At 40.8% G+C, this 23,101-nt stretch overlaps 1 protein-coding gene across 14 annotated transcripts; it reads right to left on the bottom strand.

Annotated features, from left to right (window-relative positions):
* Window positions 1-716: 716 nt before the first annotated feature.
* Window positions 717-23,061, bottom strand: CEP15 (centrosomal protein 15). 14 transcript variants are annotated; one of them, XM_081184410.1, is made up of 7 exons: window positions 22,917-23,061; window positions 21,483-21,559; window positions 20,032-20,135; window positions 18,243-18,331; window positions 13,893-14,016; window positions 2,880-2,954; window positions 717-1,532 (listed from the first exon to the last, which is right to left on the bottom strand). In XM_081184410.1, the coding sequence occupies exons 4-7, from the start codon at window positions 18,293-18,295 to the stop codon at window positions 1,401-1,403; spliced, it is 384 nt and encodes a 127-aa protein (XP_081040536.1). In that variant the 5' UTR covers window positions 18,296-18,331; window positions 20,032-20,135; window positions 21,483-21,559; window positions 22,917-23,061; the 3' UTR covers window positions 717-1,400. The 14 variants fall into 14 exon arrangements, with proteins under 14 accessions (XP_081040536.1, XP_081040535.1, XP_081040544.1 ...); XM_081184409.1 differs by lacking the exon at window positions 20,032-20,135 and adding an exon at window positions 19,941-19,979; XM_081184418.1 differs by having other exon boundaries at window positions 21,483-21,592; window positions 22,917-23,059.
* Between the last annotated feature and the right edge of the window lie 40 nt (window positions 23,062-23,101).

The following is a 23,101-nucleotide window of genomic DNA, read 5'->3' as shown; positions in this document are numbered from 1 at the left end:
CCTGATGTCTTGCTGCAGGTAATGATATATTATATACGCAGATGAAAAACTAACTTATTAGAAAAAAAATCCAAAAAATGAAAAATCCCATGATAGCCTCTTAGCACCTCCATAGCCAAGCACTACTGTTGTCATCACCATATCAAAAGTATTTACAGTGCTTAATTAATAGTAGTGACACACTACTCTTGCATCTGATTGTTGCTAGTTTACTGGTGGTAGTAACTACATGTCAGGCACAATATATATATTCTGCCTGAAATGTAGTTTTATACACACACACACACACACACACACTTAGGAAGAAGAAATAGCTTTGCTGCAATAATAATAATAATAATAATTGGGCGGCTTCCAACAAAATATTAAAAGACATTCTCAACCATTTCTGGTATATCTTTGTCTGTGCATGGATCTCATAGATGGATGGCATAGCTGTCTATTAAACCTCTAGTTCAAAATGAAACTAATTTTCCTCCTTGCATTTTAGCTCTGAAGATCTCCATGCCTCTCACCTTGAACCATTTGTGATATATAAGAAACCAAGGTCCTTAACAGTAAAGTGCAAAAGGCACATATAGATCTTAACCTGTTAGTTATACTCCACTGCTCAGAGCTGCCAAATAATACAAAATGAGGGGTTACTTTACTATTAAGATCAAGGTATGACAAATTATAGATGTGTTTGTTCAACAATTTTAAGTTGACAAAATATGTCAACATAAAATATACTTTAATATGACCTTTTATTGCTGTATTCTTTTGATGGAGAATCTATCCCAAACACAAAGCTGAGTTCAGTGCTAGAAAATTCTAAAATCCCGTGGTTAAATCCTGTTACATCAGCTGGATCCAAACTGAAATACAGTATGAGAGCAGAGCAATATTTAGCCACATAAGATATGTCTATAGACCAAACATGACTGGGGAGGTGGGCATGGTTAAATTATGTGGGAATGTTAAAATTCCTTGGGTTTCTTCTTCAGCCTCTGTCACTCAGGGTTCTGTTTAAGTCCCCAGCCACCAGCTAAACCCAGCTTGCCGAAATTATGGGAAATGCATGCCTTACTCATGAAACAAATCTTCTCATGGGGCAGTCGGATTGGCATGTGCTTCCACTTTTATTGGGAAAAGATGCCTCTCCATAAAAGTGAAGGATAAGATTCCATATTTGCTCATCTTGACTTAACAGTTGAACGGCTGAGTTTTCATCTTGATGTCTGATGTCTTCCATGTTTGATACAAAGGTCACTCTCCTGTAGATAAACAGGCTGATGAGGGAGAACTCTTCATTGTTGATTCAGAATTCATGTAGCTTATCCAACAAAAATTTAAAGAACCATTTAATAACCCACCATTTGGAAGAATGAGCAAATCCTTCCCACAGACCTGATTTTTGTTTATCTCTTGGGGGGACCTGTGTTTTGCTTTGTTGGCTTGATTTTTCTAACCCCAATAGGGGCTTGCGTTCTTCCTAAAAAAAATGGCTCCCACTTAGGGATGGATTCTTCTACTTTTGCCCAGTAAAGAGTCTAGAAAAGACATAACACAATATGCAGTTTAACTTGGCTTCACAACATAATCTACTTTGTTTACCAGCCCATCACAAAACAATCCAAACATAAAATGTGTCATTAAAGCCTGTTTTACGTGTGAAGTAATTTAGAAAAGGCCAAACTACTTTGGTGCTAATTCTCAAATCCCTCAATTATACAATATAATGGAGGCTGGAAGGATTTCAATGCCTGGAGTAAATTTGCAATGATTGGATGTGCCCTCTTGTGGTGAATAATGTATTAGAATAGTAATCCTTGAACATTATAATTGTTTCCTTCATTTATACACAGGAGTTATATTTTTTCAGAATCACAAGGTTATTCCCAGAATTCTTAACAATAAAGTCATTATCTAAAACATTTTAACTATGTAGTTGATAGAAAGGTTTGGCATGTGCATAAATACAAGGATTTTAAAGGATTTTGAGGTAATTGGGTTCAAATAGTTTGAGGATGTTTTATGTGTTATAAATCCACAACACCAAACAGAGTAATGGCAACATGGTTCAGAACAAAATTGAAAATGTCTAGGGCTTGCAAAGTTCCTCTGGCTTTAGCCATCTGAATTTATAGTCACTAAGACCCAGAGTGAGAGGAGTAGAGCCTTGTCTCTGGGTGTCATAGAGCCTGCAAAGTGCACAGCCAGCTCTCAGGAGGAGGTCTGGTGCTTGTCTCTATGCTGCTCAGTTTATTTGAACACCTCTGAGAAACCTGGATGTTAGGAAGAAGGCAGAGGATTGTTCCCTCAGTCGTACTGTGTCTTGGATGCACTCCTTTAAGTTTGGAGAACTTTTGAAATACAGCACAGTGTGGCTGAGGGGACAATGTTGAAACTCTACTGAGAAAATGCCAAAATATGAATCAAGTGATAATGGAAATACAGCTTTGAACCTCATGAATCCCAATATGTTCCGGATTCTGAAAACAGCAGTATACAATGTATTGGAAATGAAAACTGTGACATAACATAAATAACATCCAACTAATGGGGTATTAGAGGCTGTATTTCTATTCCAACAAAGAATCTTAAATATAATGAAATCATCTGAAGAGGCTGCAGAGCACCAGGAGCACAGCAGTGATTGCATTTAAAAACCATGTTGTCATTAACAGCATCATGAAGAGCTTAAGGTAGCAGTAGCCAATGTGGTTGCCCTCCAGATGTCGATGCGCTCACCTTTCAGCCCCAGCCAGCATGACCAATGGTCAAGAATGAAAGCAGTTGGAGCACAATGACATCTGGAGGTTACTATGTTGGCAATCTTTGGCTTAAAAGTTTGCATTAAAGATTATGGAAAGCTGGGAGTTTGGCCTTAGGCTTACCTCAAGGTTAACAATGTCAGGGTGCAGAAGTAAGTGGTCTCTCGACTGTAGGTTTTTCCCTGCTGTTTTTATATCCTGCAACACATGAAGCACCAGAATTCACACACATGCAACAAAGCAGCAATATTATATACTGGGGCGAGGAATGTCAGGTCTTGAGGCCAAATGGGCCCCCCAGGTCTCTTTTATCTGGCCCTCAGAACTCTCTCTGGGCCACTCCTGTGGCAACATCCTTTTCCCACAGGCCACACCCTGCACCAGCCCTATTCCACGTCCTCCTCAAAGGCTTTGGTCTGGCTAGAATGGGTCCGTGGACTGCAATAATTACTTTTGCTTGTTGGATAAAAGATGGAGAGATACATGTGCGTGGAAATCTCTGACTTTTCCATATATGGACTTTTCCATCTCCCAGAACCTGGAGAGCCTTAAACGTAGGAGAGAAAAGAGCTCAAAGACTGAGGGCATGAGCCTTAAACGTAGGAGAGAAAAGAGCTCAAAGACTGAGGGCATGAGCCTTAAACGTAGGAGAGAAAAGAGCTCAAAGACAGAGGGCATGTGGCAGCATGAGTAGAAAAGACGATGAGAGTGACGAATGAGGAAGTGGGAGAGATGGGGAGTGGGATGGAGATTCACTCAGGACAATGCCATTATCCAAGAGGCTGAGTTCTATAGCCCTCTCTGCAAAGATTGAAATAAAATAGGATGGTAAGAAACTTGTCTTTATACTTTCCTGGGCAACCAGCCGGGAGCCTCTCACAGCATCCTGACAATAAGGGATATCAATGTACATGGTACCTGAACAGAAGAGGCATAAAAAGATCACAGATCACTGTCCCAAGTGATATACAATCTAAAGAGAAGATGAAGAATAAGGGCTTTGTAAATCATAATACTCTTTTTATATCAGCACCATTAGCTTCGTGTATGTTTCCAAGCTTAGTTCAAGATTCTAGTTAACACCTTTAAAATCCTAAAATGCTTAGGACGATGGTGCATAAGGACTGACATCTCCAGAAAGACCAGGATGCATAAGAGGGACTCACAAGAGAGGATGCACTCGGTTAGTGTATCCCTGCCCAAAAAGATAAATTTGCCTCACTAGGTCTCCCACTAAATACCTTCTTTGATTTTGGCGAAACTCCATCTGACCAGTGTCTGATTTTATTATACTTGGTAAGCAAGACACTTCACAGAAATTGTAAAGTTTTGAGAAAATGTACAAACCCTAAAAATGTCCAAAAAAACCCAGCAACAATTTGGATGAGTATCTTTACTGGTGTGTTAGTTCCAATAATCTTATGAAAAGCATTTTTTTTGCTATTCTCCAGCAACTGATTTTCCCATTCAGGAGGGGCTTTGCATACATGGATCAGCTGTTTCACATACTTCAACAAAGCTATTATATCAACAAGAGGAAGACACTGCACAGGAAAGTGGTTCGTGCGTGACTGAGCAAGAAGAAAAAACAACTATCGAAACAGTTTATCAAATAAGTTACAATTTTATTGGAATTGAAGGCTCTGCTGATCCATTGAATAAGTTAAGTGCTTAAGAATGGGTGTGTAGCCAGAACAGTATCACAACTGTTGTTATACTAGCATTGTGGATATGCCACCAATACAGACAGACATTCCAGTGCTCCTCACAGGCCCCTTTTATAGTTATAACTTTTATTATTTTCAAGGAATTTGGGGAAAGTAAAAAGAAATCCCAGAATTAAGTTCATTATTGAACCAGCATTTTGTGGCTAGCAAACTTTTTTTTTTTTTTTAAGTAGGGTTGGGGTATTAGATTTCTTGACATGTGTCACCACTGAAACCAGCTTCTTCCATTCTAGTTCCTTGAATCCGCTCTTGTTCTTAAATAGTTTCCTTTGTCTCTTGGTCACAGTACTTGGTCACAGAGTCAACTAATGACCAAAAAGAGTCAAAGCTTCAAAGTCGCAAGACACAAATGTGCACCTGTATGTTGGCTGGAAAGGACCTCTGCTGTGGGTGTCCTGAGGATGAACGTTCTTCTGCAGCTCTTCCTGGTACTCATGGGCTGTTTCATTTCCTACCTCCTTTTCTTACTGTATATGAGATAGCTCTCACTCATGGCAATGGGTGTTCAAAAACACGTTATACCCGGCAATGTTGCATCCCTACCTTCCTGGAAACAACTAAATCTCTCAAACGCGGTTGTCTTAGAAAGTGAAGACAAATCCTTCAAGGAAGGAACTTTGAGGAATAAGGTATGCAACATGACAGAGATTTTAAATGAATCAGCTGTACCCTGACAAACACCCTTCAGACTTGGAGAGTTGTTTTTATTACTGAGGTACTTTTGACTGAGAGCGCTGACTGCACAATTTGAACTTTATGCGCTGGGGGTAATTTACAGTTAAGATGATTCACCATTTGGAGCGAAAGCATTTGCTGCGCACATGTGATGAAGCCAATATTCTTTCCGAAAGAAAGCCACAAAGTAATGGAGCTGCAAAGACAGACAGCAATTTTGTTGAAGCTCTTCCCTGCTCAAGACAAAGATGACTTGCTAATATGCATGCATAACATGTGCACAAAGATGTAGAAAGGCAGCAAGCTGTTCACCAGACATTCAAACTCCAATGAAAACTCACCTCTATTAGCTTTTCTGAGGAAATTTGCACATGGGCTTCCACTTTCCATGTGTTGGGTTCACAGAGAACTAGACTCAATCTGGGGGCGGGAGGGGGAAGCACCTCCTCGAAGCTGTGACACCCCCCTCTTTTTTGTGGGCTTTCATACACAAACATTAAAGAGATCAAGCGCAGGCCTTTTGGGCAAATTAAGAGAGATGGGAAGGGGCGTGGGAGTGGGGTGTGAAGGAGCCAGTGCTGAACAGAGATGGAAGGAGAGAGCATAGCAGATGGCATCGTCGGGAGCAGAGAGTGAGTGTGAAGAGTAAGGCATTTTTTAAAAATTAAGTTAAAAAAAGGAGGAAATTCCCCAAAGGGACTTCCCATCATTCCCAAAACATGGCAGCTTAGAAGAATAGGGATCCTGGTGCAACGGGATCAAAACAAAGAGACGCTCGCCAGGAGCGGAGGAGCCACTTGGAATATCACCGTTAAATTAAAACCAGCCCAAGCAGGGGTTGTGAGATCTAGACCCAATTTATTGCAGGCAGCAATGGAAAAGGAATGACGAAGTGAGCGATTGTGAACATGATGAGACAGGGGAGGAAATGCAAGCTAACCTTTCCTCCTTCCCACACTCGTGCATTTATAGAAGTGTAAGACCCTCCCGATTTTGCTAAAAGGGGTGGTTCACAATGTCGGACTAACAGCTCCAGAGATTAAATGACAGAACAGATGCACCATGAAATGCAGACTCTTACGACACCTATCAAAACGTTTTCTCCTTGGCCTGAAGAGATCAACTGTCATGATAGCAAGACACCTCAGACTCCCTTTAACCCTGGTTTTCTAGGGTGTTGTATGGCAAAGTATTCTTACTGCAACACGCTCCAATCCACAGCACTGCTCTTAGGAAGATTTCCACAGCATTACGCAATCCTGTCCAAAATCAATTCAGCGGCTACTTTGTTTCAAAAATATATATATGATGGCAGGAAAGTAAAGTACAGTACTTTGGGGCAAGACAAAATAGCTCTGGCTCGCTTGATTTTAGTTGAGAAGGGCACTTTGGCACAGCCTACATACCAGATGTGTCTTTTTGTTGCTCCTATCCAGTTTTAGCATATTTTGAAGTCTATTGTCATCCAGAACACTGATTTAATGACAGGAACTGACAGAATTTGTTGCTGGGAGCTGAAATGTGCCTTGGGGGTGGGATGATGTCTCTGAAAGATTAGATGGCACCTTTGCATGCTGCTGATAGCTAAAGGCAACCATGTCTTTTGTATGTGTCTTTTCCCTTTAAGGTTTGGCAACAGGGTTTGCTTTTGACAAACCTTTTCAATATTTTAAAAGTCAGCAGTAATATAATATGCCTTTGGCATATCAAGTGCAGTTTTTTTGGACACTGCGATATAAAACATTTTGGGTTTTTAAAAGTTTCAAGAGGTAAAGGAACAGAGAAGGTGACAAGTAAAGGCCACATACAGCCCCTTGGAAGTCTACTAAATACCACTAGCTTCAGGTGAGGATGGAAAATACTACAAATCTACAATGCTGCTCCAGGAACAGTGCTTCAAAATACCTTCAGAAAAGATTCAGCACTGCCTATACTTTACTTATCACATCTGTTTCTCTCACATATTCTCATTTTATAATTATGACAACCCTGTGAGGTAGGCTAGGCTGAGAGAGAGAGAGAGTGATTGTTATGAGGTGAAGTTCAGAAAGGATTTGAATCTAAACATTCTCAGTCCACATCCAGCAGTCTGTCTTTCACACGGGCTCCATTTAGTATTAAACAATTCACTGCTTTAGATTCTGTGCCATGTAATAAAAGGAGACAGTACATTACCAATTAGCCAATCCCTCTCCTCAGATGGCATTGATGTGATTTCTGTTAAACAATGATGGACTTATGCGGTCCTGACTGTGGTGCATTCTTAGCTTTGTAAGGCCATTTTTAATTTGTTTAAGAAACTTAACTCCTTGGTAGCCTCTCAAAAGGTAACTATTTCCCCAAATTGATGCAGAATAAATCACTGAAAAACAAATATCAAAATTGACCATTCAAATATTAAATCAGTCGTATAAATCATTTTATTCCAAGCCAGTCAAAAATCTATAGAGTCCTAACTTGGAGCCACTGAAAAACATACAGTAACAAATATATTAACCTACCCTCTTAATTAAAAGCAGACTGAAATTAAACATCTTCAGGGATTATCTAAAAGAGAACAGCAAGGGAGCCAATCGTACCAACAGGGGGAAGGAGTTCCACTGAGAAAGGGAAGGAATTCGACCAAGAACAAAGGGCCCATCTTTCGTATCGGCCTTCCTAACCACCACTACTAACAGGCATATAAGCAGGGCCTCTGGAACTGATCTCAGTCAGTTCAGTCCTGTCATAAATGATTCAGATTTAAACTGGCTCTAATGAAATTGAATCTTTAGCAAAATAGTGAAGTAGAATCAAAGGTGGGAACAGACTGAATTCATATGTTAACAGTTCCTGCACATTATCTGATACAGAGGTGCCATCAAGAGAGCACACACTGTTGCATAGTGGGTGGCGGTTAGCTTTTGAAGAACATTTATTGATTAGGTGGTATGCACACGATGAGGAAAAGATCTCACCTGATCTGCACTGGGGAAATTATTTCAGTTTGTGATAGGGCAGAACAGTGAAGCTATTGAGCACTTGTATCTTGGCCTCGAGAAATTAAAGAACAGCATCCCCGAGTATGTTTTAATGAAGTTTGTGAACTGGGTAGCATACTACCAGGCATTATAAGAAATAAGGAGCATCTAGCTGAAAAACATAAATAACTTCATTCATTGATTTCTATGCTATTTAACTAGAAGTGCAGATGGAAAGGCAAAACAAGGTTTCTAATATTAGAAAATCTGTCTTGGGAAGATGGAATCTAATTTTGAAGCTGAAAAGTTGCAAATGATGCTTATGGTGTTCAAGAGGTATGACCAGCTTTGTTAGTGATACCACCCTCCTCTGTCTTATTTATATATTTTTATTTATATTTGTTTAGTTCATTTATATACCACTTTGTACTTCAGCAGAAATCTCTAAGTGGTTTACATACCCCAACAAGGAGGAAGCAAAAGAAGAAATAAAATACAAATTCCACATTCAAAATCTATAATACTAATTCTCATTCCATATTTTAAAGAGAGTATGGTAAGGTTTGAGAGCACATCTGACCGATTGCCTAATTTCTATTGTATCAGACACTTACTTGCTGCTCTTTTGTCAGTCATAGATGTATTTCCTGGCTGTGGGTGCAGATAATTAATCAGTTTTGGTATCTATAATTATTTCACAATAATTATAATTTTAATCTAGTAGTACCCAACTTAAGGAATTGTGTGTGAGAGAAGGAAGTACTACTACTACTACTACTACTTGCCTTTATTGGCATAAGTTAAAACAGTAAAATTATAAAATCATACAAAGCCATCCAAATACATTGATAATCTAAACACATACAATACATAAAAGACTAGATAGCCACCATTAAATAAACCAGACAACTTTAGATTCAGCTTTAAAGATCTCGGCAAAACTTAGCCAAGAGGGAAGTATTATCCTAGCATTCAAAATTACTGGATCAACTGCTCGATCCTTAAGTAGAAACAGGTCCCAGTGACCCACTCTCAAATATGTGTACATAGGATTGCAACCCAAATGCCTTTGAATGTCAAAGATTCAATTTATTTCAGTTTTTGAATTCTCCTCCCTTTAATAAAACCAACAGAACAAGCCAATTTTTAATACTTGTGTTTCAGCCATTTCTGTTTTGGAAGTAAAAAATTCTAGTTGTAACCAAGAGAGCAGTAATAACTCTCTTCATAGCTAAAAGCATAACAGAAGTAATTTTACTCAATTTCATTTGAATGCAGGCAAATACAATGACACCTCATCATGGCATCGGTGTATTTCTGAGAAAGCCAAATTAACAACTCTCCACATGGTAACTGTGAAATGTACAATGCCTGCTATCGGGAATAATTTTTAAAAGTTGGCACATAAATCTGAACCTTATTTTCAAGGTTCTAATATAATATTCTGCATGGATCTCTTTCCTGTTTTATTTTGTTATCAGAAAGCATCTGCAGTGCTGCATGCCTGTTAAAGCCAGAATAAAATTAATACATCTAAACTCACTAAAGTTGCATTTTCCTGCCAGACAATTTGTTTTGATGGTCATACATATGCTTTTATTCCTTCCTCAAATGTTCTAACATTTTTGACACTTGAGAGAAATTATTCAGCGCACTGTGATGGTAAACAGTGAATATTCTGCACTAACTTAAAAGAGCTTATAATATTTTACCTACAGGTATCAACAGACTGCTATTATCATCTCACCGTAAGCAATTGTTTTCATTTGAATACCTGGGGGCGAAAAATACATATATAGGGTACTAAATCGTATTCAAAGTAAACCCACCAAAATTAATTAAGACGTCCATTTATTTCAATGGGTCTACTCTGAGTATGACTAACACTGGCTATCACCATCCCCAAAAATGTCAGTTATATAGGAATTGTTATATGTAAAACTTTTTTTGAAATATGTGCATGGTTTCAGCAAGTTGCATTATGTGTGTTCTTTCTTCACCAATGTGGAATGCAAAATATATAAACAATAGCAGGGGTCAGCAACCTTTTTCAGCCGTGGGCCGGTCCATCATTCCTCAGACCATGTGGTGGGCTGGACTATATTTTGAAGAAAAAAAATAAACGAATTCCAATGCCCCACAAATAACCCAGAGATGCATTTTAAATAAAAGGATACATTCTACTCATGTAAAAAACATGCTGATTCCCGGACCGTCTGCGGGCCAGATTGAGAAGGCGATTGGGCCACATTCGGCCCCCGGGCCTCAGATTGCCTACCCCTGAGCTATAGGATCAACCTGGTATTCATCACAGAGCAGCAATTTCATCATTGGTCCCTGCTTCACATTGTTGAAGTAGCATACATATCCTGATCTACCCATAGGGTGGCCTTCTATATATATCAGATGTGGAAACAGGGCAGACATCTATATATTGGTATGCATGAGGTGAGTGGTCACTGTTTTATGATATCTTTGTGCATCTGATATACTTAGCTTTATGTGATATATGGTCTGCCACAGATGGTAGGCCATGGCAACCCTTCCCCACCCCAAAAAAACCTTCATCTTCCCCTGTTTTTTTCTTTTAAAATATCTTATTGGGACTTCTCCAAGCTCTAAACTGCTCATTCTATCAAAATGTAGCCAAATGCCAGTTCTTGTGAAGAACTAGGAGTCCCATCATGTGCAAATTTCCCTTTCTGCTCCTGACAGAAATAATTTCATAGGCACTGAACTGAAAATATGCACAAGAAGGTTACAGAACCCTCAGCTCCAAAAAGAGCAGAGTGGATGAGTGGGTGATCTGTCATAACATGTTTAGAACAAAGCAATTAAAGGGAAGTAATTTCCCATTTCCCAAAGAAAGAGGTGACACATCCCCACTCTTTTGAGACTGTACTGCCCCAGGGATGTCTCTAGAAAAGTAAAACAAAGACACACTGTCACAAAACATGACACCACAGCATGCACTAGAAGAGCAACCAGGTGAACGTTAAGGCATAGTTGCAAATATATATGTATGTCCGTGAGAGATAAAGCAAGTACATATTTCTTTTAAGTGGGGGATGGGAAAGAAATGCCCCACAAAATCAGGGGCATCACAACGAGGAGTTGGGGAAGTTGCTAGGCCCAATATAACCATAGTGGTTAACAAAGACATGGTGGGCTACAGTCAGTGGGCTAGCTATTTCTTTGAAAAAGAAACTATAAGCTATTTCACAACAGAAGAAAAATCCTTTATATCCAAAAGCAATCTTGTGTTTATGCTTGCCTAAAGAGAAGAGTCAGCAATCAGCCAGTTGGAAATGGTTTCCTTAGAGACAGTCGAACCTGCTGAATTTGAGCCAGACCAAGAAAGAGACGGTAAGATTTCTCATGTCTTGGCTCACTCCTAGAGCAATGTTTTGTCATAAAATTTGTGGAGATGGCCTTTGCTGGAATGGGCAAGCAAGTGCGAAAGAAATATCATGAGCTCATATCACCTTCCTCGGAAGGACTGCAGAAGTGCCCAGAGGACTGATTTAGCTTTGCAGAATGTTCTGTAAGAGAGTGAGTAGATAAGTCTTCGTAGCCTGGAGCAGACACAGTATTTCTGCACCTCACTGTTAAATGCTTCAGACATCGCAAGCTGAAATTACTGCTAGAAGAAGCAGAAGACTTTTGCAACAAATAAAATGGTGACATCCAACTCCTGAGACTGTTTCACTCTAGACTCCATCTTTGTTCTCAAAAGGAGAAAAACATGAAGGACCACACTGTCCACAGGGAACCTGCTTTTTGGTGGGGAGGGATGTGTTCCTGTGCACATGGTTTCTACCAGTGCATCTCACAGGGTTCCCATCCTCCCAATATAGAATCATTCCCTCCATAAACACCTTAGTTGTCATACTGATAGGAAGAATCAAAAATACCTGATATTAACAAACATGCTGGTAAGCATTTGAGGGCTAAGGACTATGCTGAGAACCAAATGAACCCGAGACCAGATTCTCTCAGCACAGCACAGATAGATCGCTTTAAATTATCCTTTATCTTTGGGTGAGAGTCAAGAAACCAGAAATTATTTTTCCACATTCTGGATCAGTCCTAGCTATCTTGGAAGGATAAAGAAAAACAACAGTAAGAGACCCAAGAAACAAAACCATAAACAATTACAAGACCCAGAATATTAAAAAGTGATACTGCATTACACACACACACACACACACCATTTCCCCTCCCCCTCTCTCTCCATTTATATTCAACAGAGAGGGCAGTTGAGATGACAAACGGAATTATGAAAATCTGAACATGTGCCTCCATTCACTTTCTTCATGCGATCTTTAAATAGATATTTGGGCATTATTTTGTTCCATGTGAGTATGTCAAGGCAGACCTTTTGCTCTAAGAAGCTTACAATCCATTACTCAACATGGTACCACATATTCCAGGAGACAAATGAGAAGCAAGGGAGAAAGAACAGGCCCATATAATCAGAGTGACAACAGAGGTGAATAGTTTTGGCTGCAGAATACTGGATATTGGTTAGGGGACTGAGGTAGGGCAATGGAAGACTAGAGAGAAGGTTGCAGTAATTGGGATGAGAGTTAATTTTAAAAAGAGTTTGCAACATTACTGATTCTATCAATTATTTCAATTAAGTTTAATGAAGACTCAAAGCCAACATCCTGGAAAGAGCAATATTAACCTAAACACACATTTTAGTTATTGACAAAGCTAGTCATTCACCACCTGCGTTTTAGCTTTAGGCAGAGGTGTTTGGGTTTTTTTAAAACCATGATCACAGCCTGGTCACCAAAAGGTTATGTATATTTCCCCCTTACAATCTAGTGGTATATGAATTTTGTGAAATAAACAAACAAATAAATGGCACTCCCTGCCCTGGTGGGATCATGAGTAGGATCTCCTCTCTCAATCTCACTGCACGGACTTATCAGAATTCAGGTTCACTGATTCCTGTCCACTGATCCTCATCTAGCTAATCACTGCTTCTAGTCACTGGCACAGCACCTGCACAGCCACTTCTGCTTCAGGTGGATTGGAGAGACCGAACAAGAAATAATGCTAAAAGTAAATAAAACACCACAATTAGAAGCATGCAGACAGAGCTAAAACAAGCAGAGAAGACGAACAGTAAATCAGCTTAAAAATGCCTGGACAAATAAATAAGTTTTGACACAACACCGAAATGATTGTAACATTGCTAGCAGGGACAGGGAGGAAATTCCAAAGATGAAGTGCCACCAAAGATCAAGAATCTTTTTTTCCTCCTTTGTTGCTACATAATTAACTTCCCCTGGACATGGAGAAGAGCCTCCTATGAACATCTTAAGACTTGGGCAGGTTGCTGCAGGTATTTGAGTCCCAAGCTGTTCAGGACTTTAAAAGGTAAGCCCCAGCAGTCTGAAATGAACGGTGTAAAGATAAGCTGATCACACTTCAGTGTTAAGCACCTCTGCTTCCTTCTGCATATGGTCCTGAACAAATTTATCACTATCTGAATGCCAGTGTGGTGTAGTAGCTAGAGTAATGACTAGGACCTGGGAGACCAGGGTTCAAATGCTCAGCCAGGGAGCATGCTGGGTGACCCTGAAGCAGGCACTGCCACTGGGGTGGAGAACCATGCGTGCCACCTTGAGCTCCTTGAAGGGAAAGGTGGGATATAAATGTAATAAAATTTAATGGAATTAACACAGTGGAAAACAGTGTCTTTTAAATGCCATATGGAAATTTCACTATTCAGCTACTGGTTAAAAGTGATGAAAACTTACATTTAAAAGTGCTACATTTCTTTTACGAGCTGCATCAGCTTCTTGTATTTGCCATGTCTTCTCAGCTTCTTTGTCTCCTAGATGACTCTCCATCTGCTGAAGCAACACCATTCTCTGAGACAGTCTACAAAAGGGAAGCATTCTGATAAGTGGGCAGACCATTCTTTCTGCACAACAGCAAGAAAAACAGCCACCTTTTACCCTCACCCATTTCTTTTCCAATTATGTTGAATACAGCGTGGGTGCACTGAAGGAGGGGGGAAAGCACAGGAAGTCCCTTACGTGATGTGCTCCTGTGGAGAAAGCAACCATCATGTTGTACAACAAGCAGGCTCTGTGAACAAATGAGACACCCAGCACTGAACACCGCTGAAGAGACGTGTGTAAAGCAGAGTTGGGAATAATAACTAACTGTACCATTAGTAATAATATGGGTTAACTGGGTTCTGCTATTGTACATAGCCCATGTTCATATGCAAAAGGAAGGCTGTCATTTAAAGGAATATCCACTTATCTTCCTCAGAATCTAAATAATCAGGTATGCTTTCCCTTAAATATATTATCTTTACAATATTCTCTTCTACAGTCCCCTCCCCCCAAAGTTCCACTTCATTTCCAACTGTACAATAAGGTTCTTTCTAAACCCCAAACTAACCAATAGGCTTCAGATCAAAGGCTCTCTGGCTGTTTTTCCCCTACCTGCGGATAAGGATAATTCTGCATCCTTGGCTATAATCTTCCACAGAGCAACCAGTAGTGGAAGATTTGATTATCAGGAACAGAGAAATGGATTAGTGACAAACCTGATGATGGTATGGTGTATGCCTGCCTGGTGTGAAGGTTGCAAACATCATGCATTGTCCTGATAAGGTCAATCACTAGTTTTGGTACATGCTAGCACCAGGGGTGTTGGGAAATATTGACATGAGGCCGTGGAAGCCAAATTTAGGCATGTTCAAGTTCAGGGCCTGCATGGTAAAATGCTACCTGATTTATATGCTGGGCCTGAAGAGGGTTGTGGGATCTCAATGCATGGTTAAGGTGGCTAATGGGAGGAATGCTTTAGATTGTTTGTGCATTGTAAAACTTTTGGGGTAAGTCACATTTGTACAAAAAGAGACAGGCCCCTCTTGAACCAGAATGGAAGCAAATTTCTGGAGCCTATCAAAAAGGTTGCAGAGCAGCTTTAAAAATACTTTGATGGGGAAAGCCAACAAAAGCTGTGATGCATCTGCTTTGGGATTACACATCATAAGGATGAAAGTGTAAATCTTTCAGAACGTCATAATGGTGGTAGGGTCTTAGGCAGAAGTCTCTCTCTCCCTTTACCTGCTACATTATCCATTTTTTCAACTGTTGATACGAGGATTGAACCTAGAATTTTCTTCATTCAAAGCATAAGCTCTACAGCTGAGCTGTGATCCCTGTCCTAAAGCAGGAGTTGGAACCGGTAGTGCTTTACATGTTGCTGGACAACACCTCCCATCATCCTTGACCATTGGCTATGGTGGCTGGAGCTGATGGAATCTAATACAGTGGTGCCCCACAAGATGAATGCCTCGCAAGACGGAAAACTCGCTAGACGAAAGAGTTTTCCGTTTTGGAGGTGCTTCGCAAAACGAATTTCCTATGGGCTTGCTTCGCAAGACGACAATGTCTTGCGAGTTCCTGCTGGTTTTCCCCCCCTTCCCCCTTTTTCTAAGCCGCTAAGCCACTTATCAGCTGATCCGATCAGCAGATAAGCCGCTAAAAGCCACTAATAGCGCTAATCTGCTAATCCCTCAATGGGCTTGCTTCGCAAGACGAAAAAAACGCTAGATGAAGAGAATCACAGAACGTAATCTGGGAAACCGGGTTCGTGTCTCCACTCCTCCACATGCAGCTGCTGGGTGACCTTGGGCCAGTCACACTTCTGTGAAGTCTCTCAGCCCCACTCACCTCACAGAGTGTTTGTTGTGGGGGAGGAAGGGAAAGGAGAATGTTAGCCGCTTTGAGACTCCTTCAGGTAGTGATAAAGCGGGATATCAAATCCAAACTCAAATCCAAACTCTTCTTCGTCTTGCGGGGCACCACTGTATGTGGAGATCCACAGGCCCTACACCACTGCCCTAAAGCTCAGAAAGTATTTCTTTTGAAGAAGAAAAATATCAGTAAATATCACTTACATTCAATTTCCTGTAAACCATTCTAAGACTCCATATGTCAAATAACATTGCCTCGGGGATTATTTCTTTTCTTAATTAATTCAGTCTAGTCCTATTAAGTCTCCACTTCTTATTACACCCACCACTATTTGTATTGCCCTTGTTGTACTTTGCAAGATTTGCTTTTTCCTCTCTGAGAAGTGATAGTCAGAAATGCACATAAGAGTTTTCACAGATTTTGGTACTAAGCTTATGACAACTTTTATACTCTTTTTACCCTTTCCTAAATTCTCCCTGCCGTTTCAGCTGCTGAAGCACAATGAGGCAGTGTCAAGCTTGTCAGTGATTCTCATACCACAAAAACAGAAGTTCTGCTATATTATATGGCAGGCATTCCCAAACTGGACCCTCCATCTGTTTTGGGACTACAACTCCCATCTTCCCTAGCTAACAGGACCCGTGGCCAGGGATGATGGGAGTTGTAGTCCCAAAACAGCTGGAGGGTTGAGTTTGGGAATGCCTTTTATATGGGGTTGCTTTTTTAAAGACAAAATGATTAATCATATAGAAGAATAAGTCTTGTTGAGGAGAACCAGCATGGCTTCTAAAAAAATGGCTTGACTAGACTTTTGGAGTTCTCTGAGAGTGTTGCAAAGCACGTATATAAGGGTTATCTAGAATACATTATATATTTAATCTTCCAATAATATTTTGATTAAGTCCTTCAACCAAAGGCTCCTCTGTAAACTTAATAGACACAGGATAAGAGGATGGATTAACAGCTGGTTAAATAAGAGGAAGCAGAGATCAGGAATAAATTGCCATTTCTCACAATGGAGGGATGTGAATAGTGAGGAACACCCCCCCCCCCAAGGAGCAGTATTGAGAACTGTGCTTTATACCTTGTTCATAAATGATCTGAACTTAGAAGCAAGCAGTGAGCCAGTAAAGTTTACAGACATACCAAATTACTGAGGGTGCTGAAAACAAAACAGGAATGTGAAGAGCTCCAAAAAGATCTTTCCAAACTGAGCAAATAGGCATTAAATTAACATACGAGGGTCAAACAAGAAGTTAGTTACTAACAAAATGGAGAAACTAAAGTTTTAAAGCAAACTGTTTCTGCCTTCTTCAGTTGCTCTCCCTTCTTAGGTTACCTTCAAGACCAGAATGACTAGCAGAAACTTATATCAAATAAAATATCATTTGAAGGTCCTATAATGTAATTTACACCACTAGCTGCAACCAGGTTGTCATGTTCAGTACTTGTGTAAAATAACAATGGGTCTAAGCGCGTGTTTGGAACCATAAATCCACAATCGGTTAAAAAGCACTTCAATTCAGATGATCACAGCCCCTCTGATGCATCAGTCATTGAAATAAAGATGCCATCAGATCCAGAAACACTGGAAATAGGGAAACTCCCTAATAAAGAATGTCACCTTAATTAACACCACATTGTCTTAACCTAGGTTCAGCAAATGCCACACCTGAATAATCTGTACCTAGCACCTTGGCCCACAGCACCTTTTGATTCACATCAGAGCAGCTGGAAGGTGGAGCTGGAAGATTTTTGTTTTGTCACAATTTTAAAAAGCATTACAATTCACAATTTTACATTTTACTTTTTGAATGAAAGAACTTAATTATTCAAAGCATAGTAAAACATTGTTATTAATTCAAACATAAATGTTTTATGTTTTAGTGATATATATATGCTGAAATTTTAGTTTCAATATGAAGAAAAAATACTGGACAGAAATGAGGCCTCAGACTGAATTTAAGAAGGCTGAATCCAATTGCTCAGGTTTAGCTAGAATTTAAGTAGAATATTCAATATTAATAGTCAGGCTTTCACTTAGCATTTTTCATCAGAGGAGCAGCACTGGCATCATAGCACCCCCTTGAGGCAATCTTTTTAGTTTTCTATTGTTACAACTTCCAAGAAGCTCAGTTGGGGGAAAATGATACTGGTCTAAGAGACAGGTTACTTTTTCTGGAGTATTTACATAGTAGCAAAAGTCCTTCATACAGAAAAAAGCCCAGTTACACTTAGCCTGGTAAATAAGATCACAAACTGGTATAAATGTAAAAAAGCCTAGGAAATTATTTCAGATTCTTAGCCACACGTGTCAAACTTTTTGGTGTTTTTTTTCCTTTCTCCTAACTCCTAAGAGGCAGGATTTTGTCTGAAATAAATACTTACATTTCTTCATGTCTTTTAGCAAGTTGAACTTCTTGTGCTAAATAGGATGCCATCTTTAATCATATGATTAATGCCTCAGTTTTACCACTCTGTCAATGAAGAAAAAGAAGCTAAAATTGTTTCTTTAAATATACAGAGAGATACTTCTAGGGAAATCTATTAAAATACAGTGATAAAGCTAAATATAACACAGAATTAGTGGCTACATAACTGCCTTTTAAAAAGTGAAGTCTGATTCATGAACATTCTCAGGATCATAATATTGCCGGGGGGGGGAGGGTTAGCTCCTCCGGTGGAGGACACGTTAAGGTCCTTCTCAGGTATCTTGTCCACCTCTGGTCCCCACCCTACATTCAGCTCTCACCTGTTGGCTCCTAGAAGCTGTCAGCATGCGACTACGACCACACCCTGGACACAGCTTTGACTGGCCAGCTAAACCAAGTAGTCAATGGGTCTCAAACCCTTGGTGAATTAGGGACTTCCCCTGCATGCAAATAGAGGCTCTGATGGATTGGGTGGAAGAGACCAAGAGTAGTTCCAGTGGTCAAGAAGGCAGTTTCTGCACATGCTGCAGAGGGGGCTTGTCAACCTAGGAAGCCCATCTAGGAGAAACTATGATCCTAAACCCCCGCTGCCTTGTGGGATATCTTTGGTAGAAGACAAGGCCAAGGAGTAAACACTATACAAATCCAGAGCGGAGTCCATAAGATGGTAGGATGGAACCTTGTATGCCTCCATCTGGCAACGGCTGCAGCCAAGCTGGTGCCAAAAGTATCACTTTCCTTTGGATCACGTCTGTGAGGCTGAGGGGTGTGTGTGTCTTGTTGTCTGGGCAGCCCAATCCCTCCATGCATACTGCACAGACGTGTGCCCCAGGGAAGTCACTTCAGTGATGCTAATGCAGTAGTTTGACTTCACCCCCGCAGGAGAACGCCATTGTCATGAAACAGACAGACGTCAACAACAATACTGCTGGACTGTATTTATGTTAAAGGCACATACTGCTAACCACTTCAGCAAAACTGGACTTGTTGAACAAATGTTTCAGATGTTGGAACGGGCATCAAGTTCCTATTAACAATTTAGTGGAACAGACCCCCCATGAGAAGAGGTTGACTCTCATTCCTTTGATGCTTTTAAGCAGAGGTTGGATGGTCATCTGTCATGTATGATCTGGTTGAGATTCCTGCATTACAGGGGGTTGGGACTAGATGACCCTTAGGTCTCTCCCAAGTCTACTATTCTCTGTTTCTATGATAATATGGTGCTCAACTCTCCTCACAACCACATCATTATATTTAATGTTTCACATCCTATGTTCTCTCCCAGGTGCACAACAGGAAAATAGAGCTTTGTCCTTGAGTAAATGAGGAATTTGAACCTGGGCCTTTCTGATCCAAGTCCAGCATTCTAGCCATTGTCCCACAATGTTTCCTTTTTGAAAACTGTGCACTCTTCCACAACGTAACTCCTGGGCAGGAACACTCATACAGCCTTTGCTTGTTTGTTTGAAAGGCAAACATCAATAAGTGTTCCTTGTTCAGGTAGTGGTAGCTTTTATGGGAAGGATGTTTAGGTAGCTCTTATGAATCCCTAAAAAGAAACACATCTGAAACTGGGCATTAACCCAAGCTTTGCTCTTTTGCAACTTACTTCAATCCCACTCACAATGTATAGACAAGACTTTTTAAAATGCACCTTTCATTTTTAGAGAAGCTGCTTTCTCTCTCTCCTTCCCTTTTTGAGGTTTGGGGGTGGGCAAAAAGAAAAAGAGAAGCACAGATGTTACCTCCACAGCAAGATATTCTCCTTGTTATATATGAACATAATATTATGGAAGTTCTGTAGAAAATCTGAAACACACTTGGGACATGCACCCCAATCCAACTGTAACTACATTTAAAAAAAAAGGAATTTACATATGATTAGTTGCACCTGAACAAAGATAGGCATGCACATTCATATGTACTTCCTATCAAATCAATGCAGCACAGATAAGAGCATTCATATTGATGTACATTCTGACAAACAAGAATCTGTATTGCTTTGTCTGTGGCATGGCAGAAGCAGAGGAGGGGCACCCCAGGAACTCTTTTACAAAACCCATAGTTTGTTTTAAACTGTGCTTGAATGTGACACGTGGACCAGGTGAATATTAGTTAATATTGCATGGTTCCTCAGATATATATGCTGTGCATTTTTTTAAAAAAAGTGTCTTCATTTAATGGTGTTATTTCATAACATAGTTAACCTGAGATGCCTCTATTCTGAAGAGCAGACTCAACACACAGTCATTTATCAGATTTTTTTTAAAAAAACTGTATTTACTTTGGAGAAGCAAAGAAAGCATGTCAACATCACTTTGCTGCATGCCTGAACATGTTGAGTTCATTTGGGTATGTGCATGAGTGTGGCAATGTTAATGTCATGCACATGCTTGAATGCACTTAAACTATTTCAGTGCAAGTCATTCAATCCTGGAGCAGTCTAGGTAATTCTAGAGCATGCCTGAATATAGCAGAAGACTTTTTCTGATCCTTTGTCCTTTCTGCCTCAGTTTATGAGACTAGATCATAACATAGAATGTTGGCATGGAGCATATAACCACCAGCTGAAGAAACCATCAACAGCTCCATCAACCATCAGCCCCATATTCTCTGGAACAACTTAAGGCCTGTATGTCTTGAAGGAAAGCAGAAGTGAGGAAATCCAGGCCAGGGAGCTGGTGGCATTAGCTCCTGAAGTCAGCCTCACAATATCTGTTCAGAATATTTGTACCATTCGTTAATATTTTAAATTTTAATTGGATGCCTTGGCAGAAAGACAGTACAGAATTGCAACAAATGAATAAAGAATATATTAACAGTGATCTTAGTTTCCTTACATAGTCAAAGTAGCACCATCTACACACAAGGTGAAGTTATAAGTAGGCTTGGGGGAACCCAAAGGTTTACTGAATGAATGAATGAATGGGGGGGGGGGCTCCCGGGGGAGGGGAGAAACCCTAAAGCAGCCCAAAATGAGGTCTGTGTATGTAATGCTGACTGACCTGTTTTTCTTTGGTGAGGGAGAAGGGAAAATGAATTGTATGAGAGAGAAAATAAAAGCACACCACAATGCAACATTTTGTTGTAGGTTCCACTTTCTTCTCTGATGTTTAGAGACCTATCTCGCACAAAACGTGGATGTTCATTTTTCTACTCCAAGTCTTGTCAAAATGGGGCTTTAGAGCTCACTCACTTTCATTGGTTAAGGAGACATTCCAACAGCAATTTCTCCAGCACAGCCCCTCCTCCTGCTTCCTTCTCTCTTTCTCACTGTAATGGGCAAGAACCAGACTTCGCTTCATACTGAGAATAGAGGAGGAATGCAGCTGTAAAGTACATCACCAGCAAAGTTCTCCCTCCAACTTAGGCTTAGGATATATATTAAGGTATGACTTAACTAGCTGGATATAACATTTATATGCACAGAGACAAAGAAACCTACCAAGATGTATTCACCACCCTGTTGTGAACGGTCACTGTGCTAATCTTGTAACACTTCTGAGCTTCGTACAGGGATGGTAAGCCTGAACCTCTTGCACTGCATGGTCTTTTGGCTTATTTACAACCTTGTGCTGTTATGAAAGCAGATGCTGCTGCTGCAACCTTGCTGACGCTAAGCATGTCTGTGTCTGGTAAAGGTAAAGGGACCCCTGACCATTAGGTCCAGTCGTGACCGACTCTGGGGTTGCGGTGCTCATCTCGCTTTATTGGGTGAGGGAGCCGGTGTACAGCTTCCAGGTCATGTGGCCAGCATGACTAAGCTGCTTCTGGTGAACCAGAGCAGCGCATGGAAACGCTGTTTACCTTCCCGCCAGAGCGGTACCTATTTATCTACTTGCACTTTGACATGCTTTCGAACTGCTAGGTGGGCAGGAGCTGGCACTGAGCAACGGGAGCTCACCCCGTCGCGGGGATTCGAACCACCGATCTTCTGATCGGCAAGTCCTAGGCTCTGTGGTTTAACCCACAGAGCCACCCACAATTTATACCAAAGCCATACACATGATATATGTGTACCTTCCAGATGTTTGGCGCTCCAGTTCCCATCAACCCTGGCCAGTGCAGCTAGTGGCCAAGGATGATGGGAGCTGGGAGTCTCAAAACACCTGGAGGGCACCACGTTGGCTATCTCTGCAATGCAATGCAGCACACAGCAGTCCTCAGGCAATGCACCTTGGGAGCTGAGTCAACAATCCTTGATATGAGAGCAAGAGTTATTGGTTGCATGCATGTCCCTGGAGCTCCTTGAAATCCTTGCTCCATCGAACTTTGGTTCCTTCACCACCCCTGCCTCAGAAATCTGAACTCCGTCCTTTCAACTCCCGCCCTTTCAAGCTCTGTGCGGAGAATGCACCATTATGCGAGGGGTGAAGAGAATGTTCATTCCAGGAGGAATGAACTACAGTACCAGAGAGGGAATGGGGAGGGGGGCTGGAGGAGGAGGAAGGGAGTGGGGACCAGGGCGGAAGAACCCAAGCATGGGAGACTGGAGGGGGGAGCTTGTGGACAGCACCACTAAATGAAGGAAAGAGGGGTCATATCTAACAAAGTGAACAATGAGACCGTACCACAGCGTGAAGCGTAAAAAAAAAAGCCTTAAGAGAGCTGTGAGGTGAAAGGAAGCTACCTCCATCGCGACCCGAATACAGCTAGCCGCAATCTTTTCCTCTCCCTCTCTCTTAACTTTTCTTCTCAGTCCATTGCTGCCGTTAGGAGACGCCCAACAACCGTTCCGGTCGACTAGCTGTTATCGCGATACCATAAAAAAAAAAGCGAGCGCGGGAGGGGGAGCAGTAAAAGAGGGCGGCGGTT

Source organism: Podarcis bocagei (assembly GCF_964188305.1).
Source record: "Podarcis bocagei genome assembly, chromosome: 2".
NCBI classification, from domain to species: Eukaryota; Metazoa; Chordata; class Lepidosauria; order Squamata; family Lacertidae; genus Podarcis; species Podarcis bocagei.
This window is presented reverse-complemented; position numbering and strand designations above follow the sequence as displayed.

Bases quoted from the DNA above. Each gene is read 5' to 3' on its own strand.
- CEP15 (XM_081184410.1), bottom strand. From the start codon at position 18,295: ATGGCATCCTATTTAGCACAAGAAGTTCAACTTGCTAAAAGACATGAA. The intron at 14,017-18,242 runs GTAAGTATTTAT...TCCCTTTTGTAG, and splicing joins GCTAAAAGACATGAAGAAAT to ACTGTCTCAGAGAATGGTGT. The intron at 1,533-2,879 runs GTAAGCCTAAGG...TGTCTTTTCTAG, and splicing joins CTGACATTGTTAACCTTGAG to ACTCTTTACTGGGCAAAAGT.